This window comes from Aotus nancymaae, unplaced genomic scaffold (genome assembly GCF_030222135.1).
Source record: "Aotus nancymaae isolate 86718 unplaced genomic scaffold, 86718_ANA_hifiasm-v0.15.2.pri h1tg000007l, whole genome shotgun sequence".
NCBI classification, from domain to species: Eukaryota; Metazoa; Chordata; class Mammalia; order Primates; family Aotidae; genus Aotus; species Aotus nancymaae.
In genome coordinates, this window is record NW_026988418.1 from 66,051,917 (window position 1) to 66,076,835 (window position 24,919).

The 24,919-nt window shown below is 46.9% G+C and overlaps 2 protein-coding genes and 1 non-coding gene across 8 annotated transcripts in view; 1 reads left to right on the forward strand and 2 right to left on the reverse strand.

Moving 5' to 3' along the window:
- Positions 1 to 9,663, reverse strand: part of ELAPOR1 (endosome-lysosome associated apoptosis and autophagy regulator 1) — an 87,030-nt gene extending 77,367 nt beyond the window's left edge. For 2 of the 3 annotated variants that reach the window (XM_012468045.2, XM_012468043.2), the window contains exon 1: positions 9,346 to 9,663. In XM_012468045.2, the coding sequence (XP_012323468.2) occupies positions 9,346 to 9,507 (162 nt within the window). In that variant the 5' untranslated portion in view covers positions 9,508 to 9,663. The remainder of the gene's footprint in view (positions 1 to 9,345) is intronic. The other variant, XM_064372737.1, reaches the window with a different exon arrangement.
- Positions 9,664 to 9,845: 182 nt separating this feature from the next.
- Positions 9,846 to 19,742, forward strand: CFAP276 (cilia and flagella associated protein 276). Of its 4 annotated transcripts, none has more exons than XM_064372738.1 (5): positions 9,846 to 10,045; positions 14,793 to 14,939; positions 15,753 to 15,868; positions 16,331 to 16,455; positions 16,886 to 19,742. In XM_064372738.1, exons 1-5 carry the CDS (start codon positions 10,001 to 10,003, stop codon positions 16,954 to 16,956), a joined length of 504 nt encoding a protein of 167 aa, XP_064228808.1. In that variant the 5' UTR covers positions 9,846 to 10,000; the 3' UTR covers positions 16,957 to 19,742. The 4 variants fall into 4 exon arrangements, with proteins under 4 accessions (XP_064228808.1, XP_012323464.1, XP_064228809.1 ...); XM_012468041.2 differs by having other exon boundaries at positions 14,823 to 14,939; XM_012468040.2 differs by lacking the exon at positions 9,846 to 10,045 and adding an exon at positions 11,518 to 11,669 and having other exon boundaries at positions 14,823 to 14,939.
- A 3,220-nt stretch (positions 19,743 to 22,962) lies between these two features.
- Positions 22,963 to 23,382, reverse strand: LOC135273538 (small Cajal body-specific RNA 2). Its single transcript, XR_010341325.1, has one exon. It is a non-coding gene; the product is annotated as a small Cajal body-specific RNA 2 (non-coding RNA).
- Positions 23,383 to 24,919: the final 1,537 nt, after the last annotated feature.

Consider the following 24,919-nt stretch of genomic DNA (forward strand, 5'->3'; position numbering starts at 1 on the left):
GGTTGGTCAGGCTGGTTTCAAACTCCTGAGCTCAGATAATCTGCTCGCCTCGGCCTCCGAAAGTGCTGGTATTGCAGGCGTGAACCACTGTGCCTGCCCAGGTGAAACTTATAAATAAGTTTATTTAGCCCAGGAAGTCAAGGCTACAGTGAGCTGTGATTGCATCACTGCACTCCAGCCTGGGTGACAGACTGAGACCTTGTCTCAAAAAAAAAAAGGAATATGTACAACACTGAAAATGCACAAAATATAGTAACATACAATAATGTGGATGAGTTTAGAAGTTTAGTGTTGAGTTAGAAAAGCAAATCTTGTAACTCTATATACAAGGCAATATACTTTTTAAAGGTCAAAAATAAACAGATCTAAATAAGATTGTTTAAGGAGACATACATGTGAAAAAATAAAACCAGGCTGAGTATGGTGGCTCACATCTGTAATTCCAGCACTTTGGGAGGCTGAGGTGGGCAGATCACTAGAGCTGAGTTTGAGACCAGCCTGGGCAACATGGAGAAACCCTGTGTCTCCAAAACTACAAAAATTAGCCGGGCATGGTAGTGCACACCTGTAATCCCAGCTACTTGGGAGGCTGAGGTAGGAGGATGGCTTGAGCCTGGGAGGGGGAGGTTGCAGTGAGCTGAGATGGCACCACTGCATTCCAGCCTGGACAGTTAAAAAAAAAATTAGGCTAGATGTGGTGGCTCACAGCTGTAATTCCAGCACTTTGGGAGGCCAAGGCAGGCAATCGCTTGAGGTCAGGAGTTTGAGATCAGCCTGGCCAACATAGTGAAACCTCATCTCTACTAAAAATACAAAAATTAGTCAGGTGTGGTGGTGCGTCCCTGTAGTCCCAGCTACTCAGGAGGCTGAGGCTGGAGAATTGCTTGAATCTGGAAGGTGGAGGCTGCAGTGAGCTGAGATCACACCACTGCACTCCAGCCTAAGCAACAGAGCAAGCCTCTGTCTGAAAAAAAAAAAAGAGAGAAAATAAAATGATTTATAAAGAAGCTTTTGGAAAGCCATTTAGAAATGGATACAAGAAGTGTGAAAATGATATTATCCTTTCACCCAGAAATTTCATTTCTAGGAATTTGTTCCAAGAAGTGTTCTGAAAGGGACATGCAAAAAAGTGGCTCTTCTTAGCCCCTGCTCATAATAGCCAAAAGCTGGAAACAAATTATATGTTCCACAGCAGGGGTCAGTTATGTCAGTTGCATCAGTGGAATGCTATGTAGCTATTTCATTCACTTACTGAGGGCCCACATGTCCTATATATGATCTTGGGTGCTAGAGATACAACTTAAACAACACACAAAAAGCCCTGCCTTCATGGAGCTTACGTATCAATGGGAAAAGAAAGGAATAAGTAAAATATAGAGTATGTTAGGGATCACTAGGCACTCGGGAGAAAACAAAACAGCAAATAAGATAGGAAATGGGATGACATTTCAACTTAAACTTGAAGGGGGTTGGGAAGTAGGCCACACATCTTAGGGAAGAGTCTTCCAGGCAGAGGAAACAGCAATAGCCGAGACTCTCAAGTGGCAATTGCCTCTCAGGTCTGAGAGGCCCAGGATGCTGTTGCGGCTGGAGAGGCGGTGGAGGGCCCCGTAGGTCAGGGAGGGAGTTGGCTTCTACTCGGAGGTAGGAAGCCTCTGGAAGATTTTGAGCAGAGCAGGACCAAAGCTGTCTTGTTTTCAGTAGGTTTACTCTCGCTAAGTACTACACAGTATGTGGGCAGGGTAGAAGCAAAGAAACTAGTCACAAGCCCTTTGTGATCTTCCCAGTGAGAGGTGATAGTCCCTTGGACAAGTGGAGGAGTAAGAAGCAGTCAAGTTCTGGATATGGAAATCAAATATGTACATAAAGAGCTCATGGATGCAGTTGGTTATACAAGTCTGGAGTTCAGGGACGAGGTCCAGACTGGACATATTGGGAGTTACTGACTTACAGAAGCTATTTAAAGCCATGATGCTGGATGAGGTCACCAAGAAAATGAAAATAGAAGAGGCTGGATAGAGATAAGAGAAAGAGAGAGATTCAATGACTGAGCCCTAGGGAACTGCCAGATTTAGAGCTTAAGGAGATGAGGAAAAAAGTAACCAAGGGGACAGAGAAGGAGCCACCAGGGAGTTAAAACAAAACTAGACAAAACCCCTCAGCAGAGCTAGTGTCCCCAAAGCCAAACAGAAGAAATTGTTCCTAGGAGGTGAGAGTGATCATGGCTCTGTCAAATGCCTGTAGATGAAGTTTAATTGGGACTGAGAAATTACCACTGGATTGAGCTAAAGCAGTTTTGGTGAAATCAAGTTGGCTTGGAATGGATTCAAGAGAGAAAGGAGGTCAGGTGCAGTGGCTCACGCCTGTAATCCCAGCACTTTGGGATGCTGAGGCAGGTGAATCACTTGAGGTTAGAAGTTCAAGACCAGCCTGGCCAACATGGCGAAACCCCATCCCTACTGAAAACACAAAAAGTAGGCAGGCATGCTGGTGCCTGTAGTCCCAGCTACTCAGGAGGCTGAGCCAGGAGAATCGCTTGAACCCAGGAGGCGGAGGTTGAAGTGAGCCGAGATCACGCCACTGTGCTCCGGCATGGGCAACAGAGCAAGACTCAGTCAAAAAAAAAAAAAAAAGATCAAGAGAGAAAGGAAAGAGGATTTAGAGACAGTTATTATAGATTAGACTTTCAAAGGCTTTTGCTATACAAGGAGCAGTACAATGGAGTGGAAACTACAGGGAAAGTGACAATCAAGAGAAATTGTTGGGGATGATTTTTTTTTCTATTTTTCTATTTTTTAAGATGGAAGAAATAATAGCACTTCTGAAGGCTAATAGGAATGATTCAGTAGAGGGGAAAAGTGAATGACTCCAGAGAGAGGGAAGAATTGCTAAAGTGTTGCCTATATTAGAAGGTGAAAAGGAATGGTGCTAAGGCAGGTGGTCACAGTGAAAGAGTTGGCATTAGAGATTAGCCAGGATAATTCATCCAGTCCACCACTAAAACGCTGTCATACAAGACCATTTAATGACTTAGAAAGATGTTCCTATTAAGTTTTGGAAAAGCAGATCATAAACAGTTAACGAGCACAACATTTATTGAGCTACACATGCAATGCATTTTGCAAAGCACTTTTCAAGCTTTATCTTGCTTAATCCTCCCAGCCAGCCATAAAAGACAAAAATCAAATTATCTCCATTTTTCAGATGAAAAGTGTAGGCTAAGCGAGATGAATATCTTGCCCAAGGCAATGTATTTGAAATGGTAGAATTCAGATTCAGCTGCAGGTACCAGACTTGCCTAGCCTTACCTCCTGGCCAACAATGTCCCATAGAAACATAATGTGAGCCACATAAGAGGACTTCCAATTTTCTAGTCGTGTTTAAAAGAATGAAAAGACCCAGTTGAAATTAACTTTAATAATATATCTTGTCCAGGCACGATGGCTCACGCCTGTAATCCCAGCACTTCAGGAGGCTGAGGCGGGCAGATCACAAGGTCAAGAGATGGAGACCATCCTGGTCAACATGGTGAAACCCCGTCTCTACTAAAAATACAAAAATTAACTGGGTATGATGGCGCGCACCTGTAGTCCCAGCTACTTGGGAGGCTGACGCAGGAGAATCACTTGAACCCAGGAGGCAGATGCTGCAGTGAGCCAAGATCGTGCCACTGTGCTCCAGCCTGGCAAGAGGGTGAGACTCCATCTCAAAATAATAATAATAATAATAATACATCTTATTTAGATAATACCTAAAACGTCATCATTTCAACATGTAATCAATATAAAATATTAGTGAGATATTTTACATAACTTTTGTACTAAGTCTTCCAAATCTGACATATGTTTTACATTTTAAAGCATATCTTGATTCTTACATTAAATTTGCATCAGAAATACTTGATTGCTATTTAGAGCTCATAAAATTTACAGTTGAGACAGTAGATTCATACACCCAAGTTGTGCCAAAGTTGAAATACTTTGGATTTTTTTTGATACCTGTAATTGAATTGAGCATCTATTTTAACTTTATTGTTCACTTAATTAAAATTAAATAAAATTTTAAAATCATTTCCTCAGCTGCACTGGCCACATTTCAAATGCTCAACAGCCACATGTAGCTGGTGGCTGCCACATCAGACGGCACAACTCCAGACTCCACTACTATGCTCTCCTGACTCTCTTTGCCACCTCCTTCTTTTTTTTTGTAGAGGTGGGGTCTCACTATGTTGCCCAGGCTGGTCTCCTGGCCACAAGCGATCCTCCCACCTAAGCCTCCCAAAGTGCTGGAATTGCAGGCATGAGCCACCATGCCCAGCCTTGCCAAGTTCCATCAACTTTTCCTCAGCATATGTTTCACGTCGACGCCCTTTCCCTTTTCAGCTCAACCCACTTCCATCACCCTTAACTTTTTAATAATTTTTACTACTATCAATGTTAATTAATTCTACTTCCACCAAAAATCTAATTATAACAGCTAACATTTATTGAATACTTACTATTCACCAGGAACTGTTCTAAATACTTCACATGTCTTAACTCACTTAATTGTCATATTATAGTAATTAAGTGGACTCTATTAATATTCCTGTCTTAAAGATGAAGAAATTGAGGCATCAGAAGATTAAATAATTTCCCCAAGGTCATACAGTTATTGAGCAGAAGAGTCAGAAGTTGAATCCAGCCCACCTAGTTTTATCCAGACCCCATAGTCTGTACTTCTCCAAGAATACACATAAAAAGGGTGGTTTAAACATCCAAACTTGATGGTTTCCAACCAAAAGAGTCATTAAAAATTGTACACTTTTATTAAATATTTCCTGAAAGCTCAGGGGTCCTAAATGTTTTCTAGATCTAGCCATTTCTCTGTGGAGTTCAAACCTCAAATAACGTGTTAGAACCAAATATAGGATGTTTTCAGGGAAAAGACTAAAATAAAAATAAAAATAAAAATAACAGAAGAGGCCAGCTGTGGTGGCTCACAACCGTAATCTCAGCACTTTCGAAGGCTGAGGCAGACGGATCACCTGAGGTCAGGAGTTCGAGACTAGCCTGACCAACATGGTGAAACCCTGTCCCTAATAAAAACACAAAAATTACCCGGGCGTGGTGGCACACGCCTGTAGTTCCAGCTACTCGGGAGGCTGAGGCAGGGGAATTGCTTGAACCAGGGAGGCAGAGGTTGCAGTGAGCTAACATGGCACCATTGCAATCTAGCCTGGGAGACAGAGCAAGACTGACTCAAAAAAAATAACTATAATCCCAGCAGTTTGGGAGGCTGAGACGGGCTCATCACAACCTCTGCCTTCAGGTTCAAGCAATTCTCCTGACTCAGCCTCCTGAGTAGCTGGAATTACAGGCGTGAGCCATCATGTCCAGCTAATTTTATATTTTTAGTAGAGATGGGGTTTTTCCATGTTGGTCAGGCTCGTTTCGAACTCCTGAGCTGAGATGATCCACCGGCTTCAGCCTCCCAAAGTGCTGGGATTACAGGTGCGAGCCACTGCACTCGGCCCTCAATGAGTTTTCTTCTCTTTTCCTATCAACTTCTATATTGCCATTCCTGCGTTGTTTACCACATTAATCTTATGTTGTCATTTATATGTCATCATCTGTGTACGTAACTGTTTTTCCTACCGACATTTATTAAGCACCTACGATATACCAAGGGTATGCACTAGGCCCATCAGGTGTTATTTAATTTAATTCCTACAACAGCCCTGTGAGATAGGTATTGTCATCCCCATTTCCCAGATCAGGAATTTGAGGCTGACAGAAGTTAATTAACTTCTCAAAGTAGCATCCTTACTAAATGGCATCACTCATTCAACAAATTTTATTCCAATCCATGTCTGCCTGATTCCTAACCCATGGGCTTTTCGATATAGACTTGGGAGTCCCTTTGAGGGCAATTAGCCCTGGAGCCTCAGGATAAGGCAGAGCATGCTAAAGGCAGTTTTCTCTGCTCTTTCATTTGATTTGCTTCATTGTGCCATGGGAAATGCTCCTTTGGCCCTCAGTCAGCACTTAGCCTGGGCTAAAGAAATGACTCATGAAGACAAACGTCATACAGTATGTTTAGTTCCATTTGTGACCCTGATTATTATAAAACTGTGAGTGGCTGTGAGAGGAATGCCAAGCCCCAGTACATGCCCAGCAGTCTAGAACTCCCAGTTCTCTGCCACCTCAGTTTAGGCTTCAAGCTAAACCTCTCTGTTTCCTGATTATATCCAGAAGGATACCTCAGCTTTCACGAACAAGGCTGGAACAATATTGTTGTCAGCCTTGGCCTAATAAGAGTTTTTGCTGTCAACACCCAACATCAGCTCACGAGAAATTCATAAGAAGATTAAGAACAGAGAAGAGTGGCCAGGCACAGTGGCTCATGCCTGTAATCCCAGCACTTGGGGAGGCCGAGGCAAGTGGATTACCTGAGGTCTGAGGTTCGAGACCAGCCTGGCCAACATGGTGAAACCCCATATCTACTAAAAATACAAAAATTAACTGGGCATGGTGGCACACACCTGTAATCCTAGCTACTCGGGAGGCTGAGGTAGGAAAATTGCTTGAGCCTGGGAGACGGAGGTTGCAGTGAGCCGAGATCGTGCCACTGTACTCCAGCCTGGCCAACAGAGCAAGACTCTGTCTCAAAATAAATAAATACATAAAATAAAGTAAATTTAAAAAAAAAAAAACTGAGAAGTGCTGGTCTACCTTGAATTGTTTTTTCACCATTTGGGGTTAGAAGTCCGCAAACTTGTTTGATCAGTTTATATTGCCAAATGAATACTATAAAAATGGGTTTATTCTCTTCCTGATTGTTTTGGAGTGGAGGGTGTTCAGTGACCACTGTTTGCTTAAGGAGAATGTAAACAGGACTTGCAATGCCTGTGCCCAATGGGCATGCCTCCTGAGCCATTTCCAATCTGGCGTGGGGTGTGGATCTAATGGGAAAGAAGCTGAACAGGAAAGGTGGGTAGGTAACTCTATTTTGTGTTTCAAATGTATTTTCTATTTCAATACTCAAAGCAATCCTTTCTGAGGTAGGTGTTATTTTGATACCCATTCTACAAATCCAAAAACCACGTGGTAAGTAACAGAACTGAAACCCTGGTAGGTTGAGCTCCATAGCTTTCCACTACCCTAAGCTTACACTTTGTGGCAAGACCTTTTGCTTAGGTAAATATTGGTCATTCAAACAGGACCAAAGGCAAAATTTGTAAACAAGTTCAAGTTCTCAAGTATCAATATTCTTCCCTTCCTCCAAACCAAGATAACAGAAGTGCTTAATTTCGGAAATGTCTCATATTTTCCATTGTTGACAAAGATCTCAACAAGAATTGGTAGTTAAACTGTACTCTTCTTACCTTTCACTCAGGAGACTCCCTCGTTTGATTCTTAGGCAAGTGGGCTTTCTTGGTCTCATTATTTTGGTTGGTTAGACCACAGGCCATCAAGGCCAGTGAGCAGAGTCAGTGATGAGATCATCCTGTTCCCAGCCATCTCTAAAACAGGTTATAATGCGGCTGGGTGGAAATGTAGATGGCCCGGGGCAGGTTGTCACTGGGGCTAATAAAGGTTATCGAAAGTCCCACTCACTGGGGTCACTTATGTTATATTCATAATCTCCAAAGTCAAATATCTTTATTCACACAAAAATCCCACCCCACCCGACTTCTTCATGACCTGCTGTGCTGTAGACACATAACATCTTTATAATAATATATATCCATATGGGATGGGGTAGTTATTGCTAACCAGTTCACACTAACAATTTATAAAAAATATTCTGGGCTGGGTGCAGTGGCTCATGCTTGTAATCCCAGCACTTTGGGAGGCCAAGGTGGGAGCACTGCTTGAGCCCAGGAGTTAGAGACTGACTGGGGCAGTATATTGAGACCTCGTCTCTATTTTAAAACATAAATTTGGCTGGGTGCAGTGGCTCATGCCTGTAATCCCAGCACTTTTGGAGGCCGAGGTAGGCACATCATGAGGTCAGGAGTTTGAAACCAGCCTCACCAACATGGTGAAACCCCGTCTCTACTAAAAATACAAAAATAGCCTGGTGTGGTGGAGCATGCCTGTAATCCCAGCTACTCAGGAGGCTGAGGCAGGAGAATCGCTTGAACCTGGGAGGTGGAGGTTACAGTGAGCCGAGATCACGCCACTGCACTCCAGCCTGGGCGACAGAGAGACTCCATCTCAAATAAATAAAAAATAAATAAAATTTTTAAAATTAAAAATATATATATATATTCATATTCCAACCTCTCAAAACCTTAGCCAAGTTTGATATTTGGGATTGTTTTTACAGTGCTAGATGCTTGACTTTTTATGAAGTCCACATTTCACAGAAATAACAGAACTTTTATTTTGCCTTCCCCAGCGTAGTTCTTGTAAATATCTTACTGTTGCCTCTGCCATATGGTTTCTAAAAAAGTTGCTCAGAGCACAAGCAAACATCGTTATTTCTATAATATAGAAACGACTTAGTTTTATTGCTCCTAGTGCCCTTTTGCATTTGTCCAAGATGACTTTTCAAAAGATATTTTTAGTTATAAGACATTCACTACCTATTGTTTGAATTTTGCTGCCAACATCTTGGAAACACCTTGAAACAAGACGTTGACATATGTTAGCAGAAGTCAGAGAAGGAGAGCAGAGGTTGGCAGAAAACGAGATATTGAAGAACTGGAAATCTGCATAAAGGTGAGTCGTGTGCGGTCAAGTACACTAAACAAACTACGCTGTGGGGAGGCCACGCTACAAGAAGGAGCCACATTGAACAGTCTGCACGGTGACCGGATGTTTCATAAACACGGAACGAGAGAGTTGGGATCCTGTCATCCATCCCTCGCAGACATCTCCCACCTTCGTGCACCGTTTTGTGTAGCCATGATAAAACCACTTAGCTCCACTACCTTTCTCTGGCCTTCCTAACTCCTTTCCTCTCCCACTATTCTCATTTTCTCTTTCTATTTCGCTTCTCTGTGCAGAATCTTTTGTTGTTAACCACTTTTAAGGTGAGTTCATCCCAGCTGGAAAACAACTCGTCTTCCTCCCTCATTCTGAATTCAGGTACCCAGTTCGCTCCCCTTCTTGGGGCTGGGACCTTTCTCGCTGAGTTCAGCATCCCAAGCTGCGAGGATGATCTATTCGTGAGTCCTCCACTGTGCTGGCCGCCTCATGACGCCAGACTGGTTTCTCTTCCCTCCCCCAACGCCTCATCCCCAAAGAAATCTAAACTCCGTGGCCTCTGAAACTCTCTGCGCCTGGGTCCCCAAGGTCTCCGCTTGGATCCAAGACTTTTGTGGCCAAAGCGGGGTCGGGTCGGGGGCGGCAGTACCTCTTTGCAGGCGTGAAGCTCCTGTCCCGTTCCCTGGGTCACCTGGAAGGCGGTCCCAGCCCAGAGCAGCAGCCTCAGCAGCCGCAGCAGCCAGGGTGTGAGCCTCTCAGTTCTTCCCCTGCCTCTGGCGGAGAGATGGTGGCTGTACCCAGGCTCAGCCATAGCGTTGTCCTGAGTGAGCGGCAGTAGCGGCTCAGGTGCTGCGGCTGCTGCTTCTGCTGGCAGAAGGCGGAAAAAAGGGGAGGGAGGTACACGGTGGGAGGATGCAAGGGGCCAGGCTCGCTCCAGTCACCTCCCTGCGACTACGCCAAGGCCGCCCATCCTTCCTCCTCCCTCAGTCCTCTCCTCCTACCCACGTCGCCTTGGCAACCGCCTCCTCTCTGGCTTCGCGCGGGTGGGGCAGGGACCACGCGCGCCTCTGCCGCTCACCTGCCTGTCGCCGCAGCAGCCGCCACCGCTGGTGCGCGGGAGAGCGCGCGCCCGGGGTGCGCAACCGGCCCAACAGGCAGGCCCGGGGCTCGCGTGAAGAACGCGGTGGAAGCACCTTCCAAGCCAACGCCAACAAATTTCCGTTTTCTACTGCCCTTTCGGGCCCGGGGTTATTTATGAGCATCTCTGATTTTGCAAATGTGCCGTGTGAACCGAGAGAAAGAGGATGGAGAGATCACCCTCCATAAGTCGTCGCCCGGAAGAGGCCCCAGTACGTGTTCCCTCCCGCAAAGGCCGCTCCTGCTGTGGATCTTACATCCCGCCAAACCCATTCGTACTTTTTCTTTTCTTTCTTTCTTTCTTTTTTTTTTTTTTTTGAGATGGAGTCTCGCTCTGTCGCCCAGGCTGGAGTGCAGTGGCGCCATCTCGGCTCACTGCAACCTCCGCCTCCTGGGTTCGAGCGATTCTCCCGCCTCAGCCTCTCGAGTAGCTGGGACTACAGGCGCGCGCCACCACGCCCACTGGAGTTTCACCGTGTTGGCCAGGCTGGTCTCCTGACCGCCTCGGCCTCCCAAAGCGCTGGGATTACAGGCGTGAGCCACCGCGCCCGGCCCCATTCATGCTTTTACAACCGGCTAGATGAGAAGCCCTGACGCTGTAGTTGATCCAAGTTTAAGCAAGTTTACCTCGGCCGCAAGTTTCCAAGTACCGCACGTGGGCCTCTCCTTCCCTCTCTCTCTCTGAGGGTCTCACTCTCTTGCCCAGACTAGAGTGCAGTGGTGCGATCTCAGCTCACTGCAACTTCCCCCGCCCAGGTTCAAGAGATTCTCCTGCCTCAGCCTCCCTGGTAGCTGGGATTACAGGCGCCTGCCACCACGCCCGCCACCACGCCCGCTAATATTTTTCCTATTTTTTGTAGAGACGAGGTTTTGCCATGATGCCCAGACTGGTCTCGAACTCTGGGCTTCCCGAACTCTCGAACTTTGGGAGGCCAAGAGATCCGTCCGCCTTGGCCTCCCAAAGTGCTGAGATTACAGCTGTGAACCACGGGGCCCAACCCTCTCTGGTCTCTTGACATCTTCACTTTTTCCTCGGCTTTGAAAGCCTTTCGTTAGGTTCGAGCGAGAAGGAAATTTCTGGGTCATCTTTCAGGACGTCTTTCCTCAAATTTTTTTTTTTTTTTTTTTTTTTTTTGAGATGGAGCTTTACTCCGTTGCTAGGCTGGAGTGCAGTGGCGCGATCTCGGCTCACTGCAACCTCCACCTCCCGGGTTCAAGCGATTCCCCTGCCTCAGCCTCCTGAGTAGCTGGGATTACAGGCGCGCGCCACCACGCCCGGCTTTTTTTTTTTTTTTTTTTTTTTTTTTTTTTTTTGTATTTTAGTAGATAACGGGGTTTCTCCATGTTGGCCAGAATGGTCTCGATCTCCTGACCTCGTGATCCGCCCGCCTCGGCCTCCCAAAGTGCTGGGATTACAGGCTTAAGCCACCGCTCCCGGCCCTCAACTTAAGTCTTTTGCAGAAGTCCTGATGGTGAGCAGCCGGCGCTTTTCCGCCGAGGCTCCGGAGTGCAATTCCAAGGCTCGGGGCCGGCTCCCTCTGCATTCCCCAGAGCTTCCTCCCCAGGGGCCTCCCGCGGTCAGCCGCCAGGTGGCGCCCTCCTCGAAGGGAATTCCTCTGTCATAGATGGCTGGGCAGTTGCCTGGCAACCGAAACCGGCGTTCCAAACAGTTGGGACCCGGGATCGTCTGCAGGCGAGGTTGTGCTGCAGCTGAGCGGGCCTCCCATCCCTCTTAAAAGAGTCAGGCATTTAACCATGCCTCCCACCCGGGACCCTTTCCAGCAGCCTACATTAGATAACGATGATTCCTACTTAGGAGAACTGCGGGCTTCCAAGGTACTGTGGTTTCTTGCGCAGATTCCCAGTAGGGTTGCCTGTAGTCTTCTTTCTGTCGGTGTGATGGACAGAGACGGTAACATAAAGGACTCCGGTGAAGACACTAAGTCGGGTACTAGAGAAGTCTGTTTTCTGCCTGCCTCCCTATCTCCATATTCAGGTCGGCTAACGTTTCAGAGGCGTTTTTGAGCAGAGGAAAGTAGAGCTCTAGTCTAGAGGAACAAGGGGCTCTGGCAGCTCAAATCAGTTGTGAGTATAAGTTATGGGAGGGCCCAGGTTCCTTCAAGCTACCCATTTCCCTGTTTGGAAGACTGTTCTCTGAGATACCGTGTGGGAGAGAATCCTCTGAAAGTCACAAGAGGTCATGCTTTGTACATCTGTGTTCACACTGTCTCTGTCTTCTGGTTAATTCTATAATGTGTTTGCGTATGTGTGTGTTTAGCAGGATGGTGGTCACTGATTTCAGAACTTAGATGATCTTCCTTCTGGTATTAGTGTTTGGGATATTCGAAGTGGTGCACAATAAGATGAATTAAGTGGTAATTGTGGTCTAATAATATTAAGAGCCCCCTTTTATTCAATACTTATTTACTATATGCTAGACACCCTGCTAGACACTGAGGATATATAAATAAATTAGATGTAGCTTCTGCTGTCAAGGAACTCTAGTAGTAAAGAGAGACCGATGATAGCAAAAATGCTTGCACAATAGCACGTGTTGTGACAGAGTTGTGTTTAGGGTGCCGTGAGAATCAGGAACTTAAAGGAAAGCTTCACAGAGCAGGTGTGTTTTGATGTCCAAATATGAATTAGGTAGGCCAGGTGAGGGAGGGGGTAGAATGTGAGTTAGGAAGAAGGAAACAGGAACCAGATACGCAAGGCAAAGGAAGCAGCAGGTGCAAATACATGAAAAGGAGAGAGAGAATGGCCTGTTTGGGGAGCTGCAAATAGTCGAGAAGGGCTGGAATGTAGGCATGAAATGGAGGCACTCAGCAGTCAGAGCTGGAGAGATGCCCTTGGTGGGCTGAGTGTGCTGTGTTCACCATGCTAGCTAGCTATGGTTTCATCCTACTGATGTGAGGAATCATGCTGGGTTTTTTTTTTTTTTTAGACGGAGTCTTGCTCTGTCGCCCAGGCTGGAGTGCAGTGGGACGATCTTGGCTCACTGCAACCTCTGCTTCCGATTCTTCTGCCTCAGCCTCCTGAGTAGCTGAGACTACAGGTGCCCACCACCATGCCGAGCTAATTTTTCTATTTTTAGCAGACAGGTTTTCACCATATTGGCCAGGCTGGTCTCAAACACCAGGCCTTGTGATCCACCTGCCTTGGCCTCCCAAAGTGCTGGGATTACAGGCGTGAGCCACTGCGTCTCACCGGATTTTTTTTTTTTTTTTTTTGAGACAAGATCTCCTTGCTCTGTCACCCCAGCTGGAGTGCATTGGTGCAATCTTGGCTTACTGCAGCCTCGAACTCCTGGGCTCAAGCGATCCTCCCACCCCAGCCTCCCAAGTAGCTGGGACTGCAGGTGGTGTGCTCACACCTAATTTTTATTTTATTTTTTCACAGAGCCAGCATATTCCTTTATTGCCCAGAACTCCTAACCTCAAGTGATCCTCCTGTTTTGGCCTCCCAAAGTGCTGAGATTATAGGCATGAGCCATGACTCCTGGCCCCATAGCAGGATTTTAAGCACCACAATGACACATAGCACTTTGTTATATTGTGGGGGAGGATTACAATGTTGGACAGGTCTAATGAGAGTTCTAATAGGTTGTTAGTTGCCCTCACTGGAATTCAGTCAAATGATATATTGGATTCAACCATTTGTGAATATCATGTGTTAAGTCGCTGTGCTAGGAACTGGGGAAACAGTGGTGAATATAGCATTTTACATATAATGAAGAAATCTGTTATATGCTTTTACATTCATGCCTGTGAGGTTTTGAGAGGACTGAATGTTCAGTGGACTTTTTCTGCCATTCCTGCAATCAATGACCCTTCCCTGCTTACTGGAATCTTTTTCTCACCTCTCCTGATTTCACGTCTGATTGCGTCTCTGAGGCCCTCCTCACTCCCAGGTATAATACTGTACAATTGTCACAAACCAGCTCTTCCCTTTTGGTGTGACTCCATTTTGCAGCCTTCAACTACTACTTTGTGCAGACAACCAATCCTTCTGAGCTCTCCTCCAACAAGTTACACTTCCAATTTTCTACCTGTTATTTGCATTAGAATGTCTCACCTTTTCTTCAGACTCACTACATCTAAACCTGAGCTCATCATTTTTTTCTATCTGCTCCCGACCCTTCACCCGTCATCTCACTCTACCCCTTCGCCTATATTCCTGGCTTGTTTCTTTCAGTTCCAAGAAAACTTAGGATGATCACGAGTCTGGGGAGTCTTGCCCCATACTGTTTTCTTTGCAGATGTTTGCGATTCAATAAAACCAGACAGGGCCAGGAGCAATGGCTCCTGCCTGTGATCTCAGCACTTTGGGAGGCTGAGACGGGTGTATCACTTGAGGTCAGGAGTTCCAAACCAGCCTGGCCAACATGGCAAAACCCCATCTCTACTAAAAATACAAAAATTAGCTGGGCATAGTGGTGCATGCCTGTGATCCCAGCTACTTGGGAGGCTGAGACAGAAGAGTGACTTGAATCTGGGAGGGAGAAGTTGCAGTGAGTCGAGATCATGCCACTACACCTTAGCCTCAGCAACAGAGTGAGATTCTGTCTCAAAAAAATAAAACAATGCCGGGTACAGTGGCTCATGCCTGTAATCCCAGCACTTTGGGAGGCCGAGGTGGTTGGATCACAAGGTCAGGAGGTGGAGACCATCCTGGCCAACATGATGAAACGCTGTCTCTACTAAAATACAAAAAATATTAGCTGGGCATGGTGGCGTGCGCCTGTAGTCCCAGCTACTCGGGAGGCTGAGGCAGGGGAATTGCTTGAACCCGGGAGGCAGAGGTTGCAGTGAGCCAAGACTGCACCACTGCACTCCAGCTCTGGCGACAGAGCAAGACTCTGTCTCAAAAAAAACCAAAAAACAAAAAACAAAAACCGATGGAATAAGGGGATGCTACTGAGGCTAACCACATCAACAAGGCTTCCCGTATAACCAGTTTTTCCTGGATATGGTTTCTCTTTTGCAGAAATTGCCATACAAGAACCCAACTCACCTTGCTCAGCAGCAGGAACCCTGGAGTCGGCTCAACTCAACCCCCACAATTACTTCCATGAGGCGGGATGCCTACTATTTTGATCCAGAGGTAGCGAATATTGAAATATCATTTATCTTTGCAGCCATTTAGGGTTCTTCTTTTTTTTTTCCCTGTTACTCAGGATGGAATGCTGTGGCCTGATCATGGTTTATCACAGCCTCCACCTTCCCGGCTCAAGCAGTCCTCCTGCCTCTGCCTCCTGAGTAGCTGAGACTATAGGCACATGCGATGACATGCAGCTATTTTGTTTGTTTGTTTTTGGAGAGATGAGGTCTCAATATATTGCTCAGGCTGGTCTCAAACTCCTGGCCTCAAGCGATCCTCCCACTTTATCCTCACAAAGTGCTGGGATTACAGGCACGAGCCACTGCACCCAGCCCTTAATATTCTTTTTGAAAGTTAGTCTGTCCCTAACTGCTTCAGTATTTTTCCTTTTGTCTCTAACCCGAGGTCCTACCAAAGCGAAAGCCAAAAACCAATTTATCAGCCTCTGTGAAGCCAGAAGGCTTAGGCTTTGCTCCAGGCAGTTATCTAGAGCAAATCATTTTACAAACCTTCTCATTCTCTGACTAAAACAAGGACTGAATATAAGCATGAATGAGGTAAAGTTCATTAAGCCCACGTCAGGGACAATATTCTTGAGTCTCCAGTGAGAGCTCACCACTCCCTAGACCTAACCCTTAGATAATTCCATATTGACAAGAGTTATCATGTGCAACAATTTAGTGTGTAAGTAGCTGGTAGATTTCAGGCCCAACAGGGGCTTCACTCTACTTCTGGGGAAGGGTAGAGCACGACAGAACCTGACTAGAGCAGGGGCACAGGGGGTCGAGCTAACCCTGAGGGGACTGACTTCTGTAGATACCGAAGGATGACCTGGACTTCCGCTTAGCAGCCTTGTACAACCACCACACCGAGGCATTCAAGAACAAAAGTGAGATACTGTTACACCAGACGACCACGCAGGATATCCGTAGGTAAGTGGTAGAGGCAGAGCCCCTCCAGCTTACACATGCTGCCATCCAGTCATATAAGGGAAGTGATAATCACTAGGTACTCATTGGTATACAAATTTCTGTATTTTGGCCGGGTGTGGTGGCTCACGCTTGTAATCCAAGCACTTTGGAGGCCAAGGCGGGTGGATCACCTGAGGTCGGGAGTTCAAGACCAGCCTGACCAACATGGTGAAACCTCATCTTTATAAAAAAAAAAAAAAAAATTCTGTATCTATAATATAATTTCTGTCGTTTCACTGTCTAAGATGAACAGAAATCGCCCAAGATTGTGCTCATCTGTACAAACAAAATCTTTGGTTAATCCCACAGAGGTAAAAAGGGTCTCTGGCTGCTTTATTCTTGAGATCGCACTCAACTACCTTGCCCTCCTCACCTTTCTCTGATTGATTTCACTCTCCCGTTCTTCCCTACACCTTCTTCTAGAACCAACAGCCAATTCCCTGGAGAATTTTTAACCCCTCCCACTCCACCCATCACTGTCTTGGCTAACATCAGACACTGGATCAACCCTAAAAAGGAGTCCATCCACAGCATCCAGGGATCCATAGGTAAGGGTTAGAAGACTGGGTAAGCAGATGGGGCAGTGGGGAAGTCTTTCTAAATGGACCCATGAATCAGGGATTTGAGGTGACTGGACAGCAGGGAAGATGAGGGATTTCTGTGGGTCTTGGAAAGCAGTGATTAAGTTGGCACATACCAGATTAATACCAGGGGATATGCTGACTGTAGAGCTAGGAAGTTAATTCAATTTTTCAGAGTGTCTTTGCTCAGCCTTAAGTCTAGGAACAAACATTTACAGCAAGGGCAAAAATCTGGCAGCGGAAGACCTATAACTACCTCCCATCAGTCATCCATATGCTAGTTTTCCCGGCTGTTATGAGAAGCTTCTCCACAGTACCCACACTGTATTGATGATTAGTTTCCTAGAAAAGACCAAGGATCTGAAATTCAGTCTACTTTGTCTTCTCTTTTCTCCAGTGTCCCCTCACACTGCAGCCACCAATGCAGGTTACTCCCGAAAGAAAGATGGTGGCTTCTTCTCCACCTAGTGTTAACAGGCCCCTGGACTTAATTATAGTGGAACATCCTGAGGCCACTTCCATTGAATAGCTTTATGCAAGATGAAGTCTGAAGTGTCTGTTCTCCACAAATTGCTGCCTTACTACTCTTAAAACATGGGAAGGAAATTACCCAACTTGTAGAAACTAGTCCTTTTGGGTGTATTTGCAACTTGGAAAATCGTATCTTGCTGAAGATTTAGGACAGATCAGCAGTCTTTGGTAGGATACAGATATTCACATTGTTTGTTTGTTTGGTTTTTGAGACTGTGTCACTCAGGCTGGAGTGCAATAGCACGATCTCAGCTCACTGCAACTTCCACTTCCCGGGTTCAAGCGATTCTCCTGCCTCAGCCTCTCGAGTAGCTAAGATTACAGGTACCTGCCATCTTGTGAGGCTAATTTTTGTATTTCAGTAGAGAGGGGTTTCACTATGTTGGCCAGGCTTGTTTGAACTCCTGGCCTCAGATGATCCACCCGCTTCAGCCTCCCAAAGTGCTGGGATTACAGGCATGAGCCACCGTGCCTGGCGTATTCACATTTTGTAAACTGAAGTCACTGCCACCATACAGAGCCATCCATTCAACACTGCCAGCAAAACTTTATGTACTGGGAACTGAGCTAAGTGTTGAAACAAGAACGGACGTGAGCTACCTTGTAATTTCAGAAGCCCCAAATAGCATCAGCATTTATGGGCTAAGAGACTTAGCCCTCCTGGGTTTAAGCATCTGCTGGGCTTTACTTTTCCTTGGTTCCATCTCCCTGGTCCTGACTCCTTGCATTGTTAATCTCTAACTCTGCTATTTGTCCTTGCCTGGGAGTCCACTGCCTTTTCTTTGTGTAAATTTGTGCTGATATATAGCCCTGATTCTTATAAATACGGTTCAAAAACCTGGTGCTTGGGTTCACAGGTACCTAAAAACTGACGCGTTCAGTGGTTTCCAAAATTACAGGTCACTCACAGGGACCTGCTGTGTCATAAAAACGATTGGTCAAGAATGGCAAACCTTTTAAAATACTGCACAATAGGTATGATGGCTCACGCTCGTAATCCCAACACTTTTAGCTCAGGTAGGAGGAACACTGGAGCCCAGGAGGTTGAGCCTGCAGTGAGCTGTTGCGCTCCAGCCTGGGCAACAGAGTGAGACCCTGTCTCAAAACAAGTAAATGAGTAAGTCATTTTTTAAGCTAAAAAAGAGAGAAAGATTTGGGAAAGGTAGGTGTAAGATCAAAGATATCCCTGAGAGTATGGTACCCAGGTCCAGGTGGCAGGGAATATGCTGCCCAACTCCATCCACCAAGTGGGCCATTGGTGTGTCAAGCAGATCTGCCTGGTCATGCTGGAAACACTCTCCCAGTCTCCACAAGGGAGAGTCCTGACCATTCCGTACCAGCCCATGCCGGCCAACTCCCCAGTCATCTTCACCTGCGGCCAAGATTGGTGCAGTGACGCTCCAGGCTACCCCCTCGCCATCCATGACCTGGAGGGACCACTTCCAGATGCCTACTCGATTCAAAGATAACACATCATTTCTCCGTTTGATCTGGCCAAGCTGAACCAGATGGGAAGACAACATTCTCACTTTGTTATATGCACAGTGGGATCGGATTCGCCTGAATTGACTCCCGCTCTCCAGAAGTGAAAGGACAGGTGGGTCACTTGAGGTCAGGAGTTCAAGAACAGCCTGGCCAACATGGCAAAACCCCATCTCTACTAAAAATATAGAAATTAGCTGGGTGTGGTGGCAGGCGCCTGTAATCCCAGCTACTTGGGAGGCTTAAGGCAGAATCGCTTGAACCTGGGAGGTGGAGGCTGCAGTGAGCTGAGATTGCACCATTGCACTCCAGCCAGAGTGACAGAGCAGGACTCCACCTCAAAAAAAAAAAAAAAAAAAAATTTACTCAAACCAACCACGAATTCACCATTCCGAATAACTTCACTGGCTGTGTAATTGGGCTCCAAGATGCCAACATTAATGAGATCTGCCGGATGTCCCGGGCCCAGATTAAAACTGCCAACCCAGTAGAAGGGTCCTCTGGAAGGCAGCGTACCATCACTGGCTCTGCTGTCAGTATTAGTCTATGGGGATCACTCCACCAGCGTAGAGACCCCTCCGTGTCTCCGCCATTACGGAGTTAGAGCCCGGACATATTCTCCCCCCACTGAGGGCAGTCGAGCTAAGGAAAAAGAAGGAAGTGAAAGAGGCCTGAGTTTGCAGAAGCCCATTCTTGATCCACTGAGCTAATGGCATGTCTGGGTGAGGCCTGCGTGACCATTTACGAGAATATTGTCTCCCTTGAAGTTCTTGTTCTGGGCTAGTTTTATGACTCTGTTTACCTGCATTCACTAAATCCTGTGATCGCTCACATGTTACTAGAAAATTGCTACCCCTCAAATTATCACTTGCCTTGATGTTACTTACTGTAACTGTAGTTATTGATAAGAGGATAAGAATCTTTATAGGATTCTTTATAGGATAAGAATCTTTTGTTTCTTCTGTGTTCAGTGACCTTTAGATAAACCTGTATGCTACCCCCTCCCCTGCTTACTTTGTAATTTTCTGTTCCCTCCTGATAATACTTTTGTAATGGGACCTATGTCAGTCACTGTATGTAAAAACATATATAAGCTCCTGTGCACCAGAAATAAACTGCTGTCTTGGGCCTGGCCTGATTCAGCCCTCCAGACCTCATTCTTTCTGTCATTCTTTTCTTCCGCGCACTCTCTCTTCCAGGTATTGGGACCCTCTTGCTGGTCAAGAGACCCCCGGCAGACGTGCTGACCTCACGGACCACAACATGAGTCTGGCCCAGTAGCTAATGAACGCCAGGCTTTTCTGAGAAGGGAATGGGGTGCAGCAGAAACTGTTTTTCTGCTTTCCCATGATCCAAGTGTGTAATTTTTGGTGATTCCAGGTTTTAAATAATTTGTAAGTGTTCAGTTTCTATACAACTTTATCATCCGCTAAGAATTAAAAATCACATTCTCCATTCAGCTGGGATCCATATTTAATTGTATAAGCTTTTCCCTGTTTTTGATTTTGTTTTGGGCTTTTTGGGTCATGAATTTGTCAATTAAAAAAATGTAAGAGTGCAATCTTATCAAGTTTTACTTTAGTTCTGTAATATCAAGAATTTAAGGCCGGGCATGGTGGCTCACGCCTGTAATCCAAGCACTTTGGAGGCCAAGGTGGGCAGATCACCTGAGGTCGGGAGTTCAAGACCAGCCTGACCAACATGGTGAAACCCCTTCTTTAAAAAAAAAAAAAAAAAAAAAAAAATTTAAGAACTGGCTGGGCCTGGTGGCCCACACCTGTATTCCCAGCACTTTGAGAGGCCGAGGCCGGCTGATCACAAGGTCAGGAGTTTGTGACAGCCAGTTCAAGACCAGCCTGGCCAACATGGTGAAATCCTGTCTCTACTAAAAATACAAAAATTAGCCTGGTGTGGTAGCACACACCCATAATCCCAGCCACTCGGGAGGCTGAGGCAGAATTGCTTGAACCCAGGAGGCAGAGGTTGCAGTTAGCTGAGATCGTGCCACTGCACTCCAGCCTGGGCAACAGAGTTAAGAATTTAAGAATGAAAACAAGCCAGGCGCAGTGGCTCACACCTGCAATCCCAACGCTTTGGGAGGCCAAGGTGGGTGGATCAACTGAGGTCAGGAGTTTGAGACCAGTCTGGCCAACATGGTGAACCCCATCTTTACTAAAAATACAAAAAATTAGCCGGGTGTGCTGGCGGGAGCCTGTAATCCCAGCTCCTAGCCAGGCTGAGGCAGGAGAATCGCTGGAACTCAGGCAAGGGAGGTTGCAGTGAGCCTAGATCGCGCCACTGCACTCCAGACTGAGCAAAAAGAGCAAAACTCCATCTCAAAAAAAAAAAAGAATTAAAACAATAGACTGGTTAAAAAGGCAAAATAAAAACAAAAAGGGAAAAAAGAATAGCATATCATGCAATAAATTCTCATTTCTAATTGAGTTTGACAATGTAAGTAATTGTTGAGTAATTCAGATATGTAAGGGCTTCTTTCAGGCACTCAGGTGGTGGGTTCTTAAACCAAACTGTTGAGTCTCCTTCCACCCAGACCCTCCAATCTGCACATATCTGCTGCCAAGTGGCTATATATTTAGAGTGGCTCAAGGTGGCAGAGGGGGTGACTACCTGGAATAATCACATTTATGGATGTTGGGATATTAAACATAAAAAAAAAAAGTCACGCTTTTAAAAACATAGATTCCAGCCGGGCGCGGTGGCTCACGCCTGTAATCCCAGCACTTTGGGAGGCCGAGGTGGGTGGATCACGAGGTCAAGAGATCAAGACCATCCTGGTCAACATGGTGAAACCCCGTCTCTATTAAAAATACAAAAAATTAGCTGGGCATGGTGGCGCGTGCCTGTAATCCCAGCTACTCAGGAGGCTGAGGCAGGAGAATTGCCTGAACCCAGGAGGCGGAGGTTGCGGTGAGCCGAGATCGCACCATTGCACTCCAGCCTGGGTTAACAAGAGCGAAACTCCGTCTCAAAAAATAAATAAATAAATATAAATAAATAAATAAAAACATAGTTTCCTAGACCTCCCTGATAATTCTAATTCAGTATATTCCAGAAGGGTCCTTGGAATCTGTATACAGATATACTAGACAGTGTGTGTTTGCATATCCCTTAGTGGCAGATGCTGTACTGTGCCGTTAGCCCTGGAGACAGAAGTGTTGGTAGCATACAAAAAATGTCAAGCCAAGGCTAAAGAAAAACAGGGAGGTGGCCGGTGTGGTGGCATGCACTGATAGTCCCAGGGCAGGCTGAGGTAGGAGAATCGCTTGAGCCTGGGAGGTGGAGACTGCAGTGAACTATGACTGCGTGACTGCACGACTGCACGACTGCACCACTGCACTCCAGTCTGCAAAACAGAGTGAGACTGTTTAAAAAAAAAATAAGAAAGAAAGAGGAACGAAAGAGAGAGGAAAGAGAGAGAGAAAGAAAAGGAAGTAAAGAGAGAAAAGAAAAAGAAGACAGATTTTTTTTTTTTTTTTGAGGCGGAGTTTCGCTGTTGTTACCCAGGCTGGAGTGCAATGGCGCGATCTCGGCTCACCGCAACCTCCGCCTCCTGGGTTCAGGCAATTCTCCTGCCTCAGCCTCCTGAGTAGCTGGGATTACAGGCACGCACCACCATGCCCAGCTAATTTTTTGTATTTTTAGTAGAGACGGGGTTTCACCATGTTGACCAGGATGGTCTCGATCTCTTGACCTCGTGATCCGCCTGCCTCGGCCTCCCAAAGTGCTGGGATTATAGGCGTGAGCCAGAAGACAGATTAAAAAAGGGGTCGGGCACAGTAGCTGCCTTTAATTCCAGTACTTTGGGAGGTCGAAGTGGGCTGATCACTTGAGGTTAGAAGAGGCCGAAGTGGGAGGATCACTTGAGGTTAGGAGTTTGAGACCAGCCTGGAAAACATGGTAAAACCCTGTCTCTACCAAAAAATACAAAAATTAGCCGAACGTGGTAGCGCCGAGCAAGAAGGAAGGGAGGAAGGGAGGAAGGGAGGAAGGGAGGAAGGGAGGAAGGGAGGGAGGGAGGAAGGGAAGGAGGGAGGGAGGAAGGGAAGGAGGGAAGGAGGGAGGGAGGGAGGAAGGGAAGGAGGGAGGGAGGGAGGAAGGGAAGGAGGGAGGGAGGGAGGAAGGGAGGGAGGGAGGGAGGGAGGAAGGGAAGGAGGGAGGGAGGGAGGAAGGGAAGGAGGGAGGGAGGGAGGAAGGGAAGGAGGGAGGGAGGGAGGAAGGGAAGGAGGGAGGGAGGGAGGAAGGGAAGGAGGGAGGGAGGAAAGGAGAAAAGGAGGGAGGGAGGGAGGGAGGGAGGAAGGAAAGGAGGGAGGGAGGAAAGGAAATCAGCGGCAAACAAGGCCTCCGAGACTTTCCAGCTCCTCGGCCACCGCGCTCAGCGCCCCGCCCTAATCAGCCGTTCACGTGCTCGCCCCTACGCCACAGGCAGCCCGGTGGCCGTGCCCAGATCAGAATCGCCTCGATAATCAGTGGCCCGGGACAAGCCCGACCTCGTCTATCTGATCAATTCATCACTTCTGAGCGCCGGGCCCCGCAGAGTCAACTCCGGGACACCGGAGACCGCAGCGTTGCCGCCGCCTAGGGGCCTCGCTGCACAGCGCCCCGAGAAGGGGCTTCGCAGGAGGAGAGCTTTTCATTTCGGGTCGGCCCGGCGGGGCTGGGGTCACGACCCGATCAAATAAGATCAAGGTGTAGGCGGAGGGAAGGGTTCGGGGAGGGCACACGCACTCACCTAACACGCTCCACGCGCGCACTTTCACACACTCGTGCGTCCACTCACACTAGACTCACACCCGCCTCGCATGCAACACGGCAAGTCCACACACACCACGCGGAACCCAGGCCGCTCTCCCTCCCTAAGGCAACGGAAGTTCGCCTCCCGGCTTTTAAACCCTCCGCCCCCTCTGGCGCCTTGGAGGATTCTGGGAGGAACCACCGAGCATAGGCGGACGAGTCCGGAGGAACGGGCTGTTTCTCAGAGTGCGGGCGTTGCTGCCCTCTCGTGGCTCGGAGGAGAACCTACGTCCCAGGAAAATGCTGTACTAATTTCCACCATACAGAATCGTGGTTTTTTTTTTTTTTTTGGAGACGCATTCTCGCCGTGTCGCCCAGGCTGGAGTGCAGTGCAGTGATCACGGCTCTCTGCTTCTGGCTCAAATGATCCTCCTACCTCAGCCTCCTGGCCTTTTGACTTTTTTTTTTTTTGAGACGGAGTTTCGCTCTTGTTACCCAGGCTGGAGTGCAATGGCACGATCTCGGCTCACCGCAACCTCCGCCTCCTGGGTTCAGGCAATTCTCCTGCCTCAGCCTCCTGAGTAGCTGGGATTACAGGCACGCGCTTTTTTTGACCTTTTTATAGCTACACATTTATATAAATTTCTTTGGTTTTTCTGTGATCTTGACTTTATTTTGTCTTAAATTTCTTTTTCGCCTCCCGGGTTCAAGCGATTCTCCTGCCTCAGCTTCCCGAGTAGCTTGGATTACAGGCGCCTGCCACCACGCCCAGCTAATTTTTGTATTTTTAGTAGAGATGAGGTTTCACCATGTTGGTCAGGCTGGTCTCGAACTCCTGACCTCAGGTAATCCGCCCACCTTGGCCTCCCAAAGTGGAGGGATTACAGACGTGAGTCACCGGCCCGGCCTTAAATTTTTAAATATTATTCAACTTCAGGATATTTATAGGTGAGTCACTTTTTTTTTCTTTTTTCTTTTTTTTTTTTTTTGAGACGGAGTCTCGCTCTGTTGCCCAGGCTGGAGTGCAGCGGAGTGGCACGATCTCAGCTCATTGCAACCTCTGCCTCCCAGGTTCAAGCGATTCTCCTGACTCAGCATCCCAAGTAGCTGAGATTACAGGCATGTGCCACCATGCCCAGCTATTTTTTTGTATTTTTAGTAGAGGTGGGGTTTCGCTGTGTTAGCCAGGATGGTCTCAACCTCATGATCTACCTGCCTCCCAAAATGCTGGGATTACAGACATAAGCCACCACGCCCACCCCACACCTGGCTACTTAAAATTTTTTTTTTTTTTTTGTAGAGACAGAGGTCTCGCCAAGTTGCCCAGTCTGGTCTTGAACTCCTGGGCTGAAGCGATCCTTTCGCCTTGGCTTCCCAAAGTGCTGGGATTACAGACTTAAGCCACCACACACAGCCAGAATACGGTATTTAAATGTAAGCATTAGATATCTATGAAATGGGTAAAGGCAGGAAGGCATATCCCTGTCCCCACTTAAGAGAACCCTAAGGCTGCCGAGAACTTGATGCTGTGGCAGTCAAATTTTTGAGCCTTCATTTACCGTCACATCTATTAAAACATTATCTTGACTTTCAAGTTCCAAAATGAGTAGAGTGTAAAATAGCAGTGATTATATAATTAGCTCCCTCATATTAGAAAGCACAATTT

What these genes read in the sequence shown, in the direction of transcription:
- CFAP276 (XM_012468040.2), top strand. Translation starts at nt 11,589, where the DNA reads ATGCCTCCCACCCGGGACCCTTTCCAGCAGCCTACATTAGATAACGAT. An exon ending in GAGAACTGCGGGCTTCCAAG is followed by an intron (nt 11,670 to 14,822) that starts GTACTGTGGTTT and finishes TCTCTTTTGCAG; the next exon opens with AAATTGCCATACAAGAACCC. An exon ending in ACCACGCAGGATATCCGTAG is followed by an intron (nt 15,869 to 16,330) that starts GTAAGTGGTAGA and finishes ACCTTCTTCTAG; the next exon opens with AACCAACAGCCAATTCCCTG.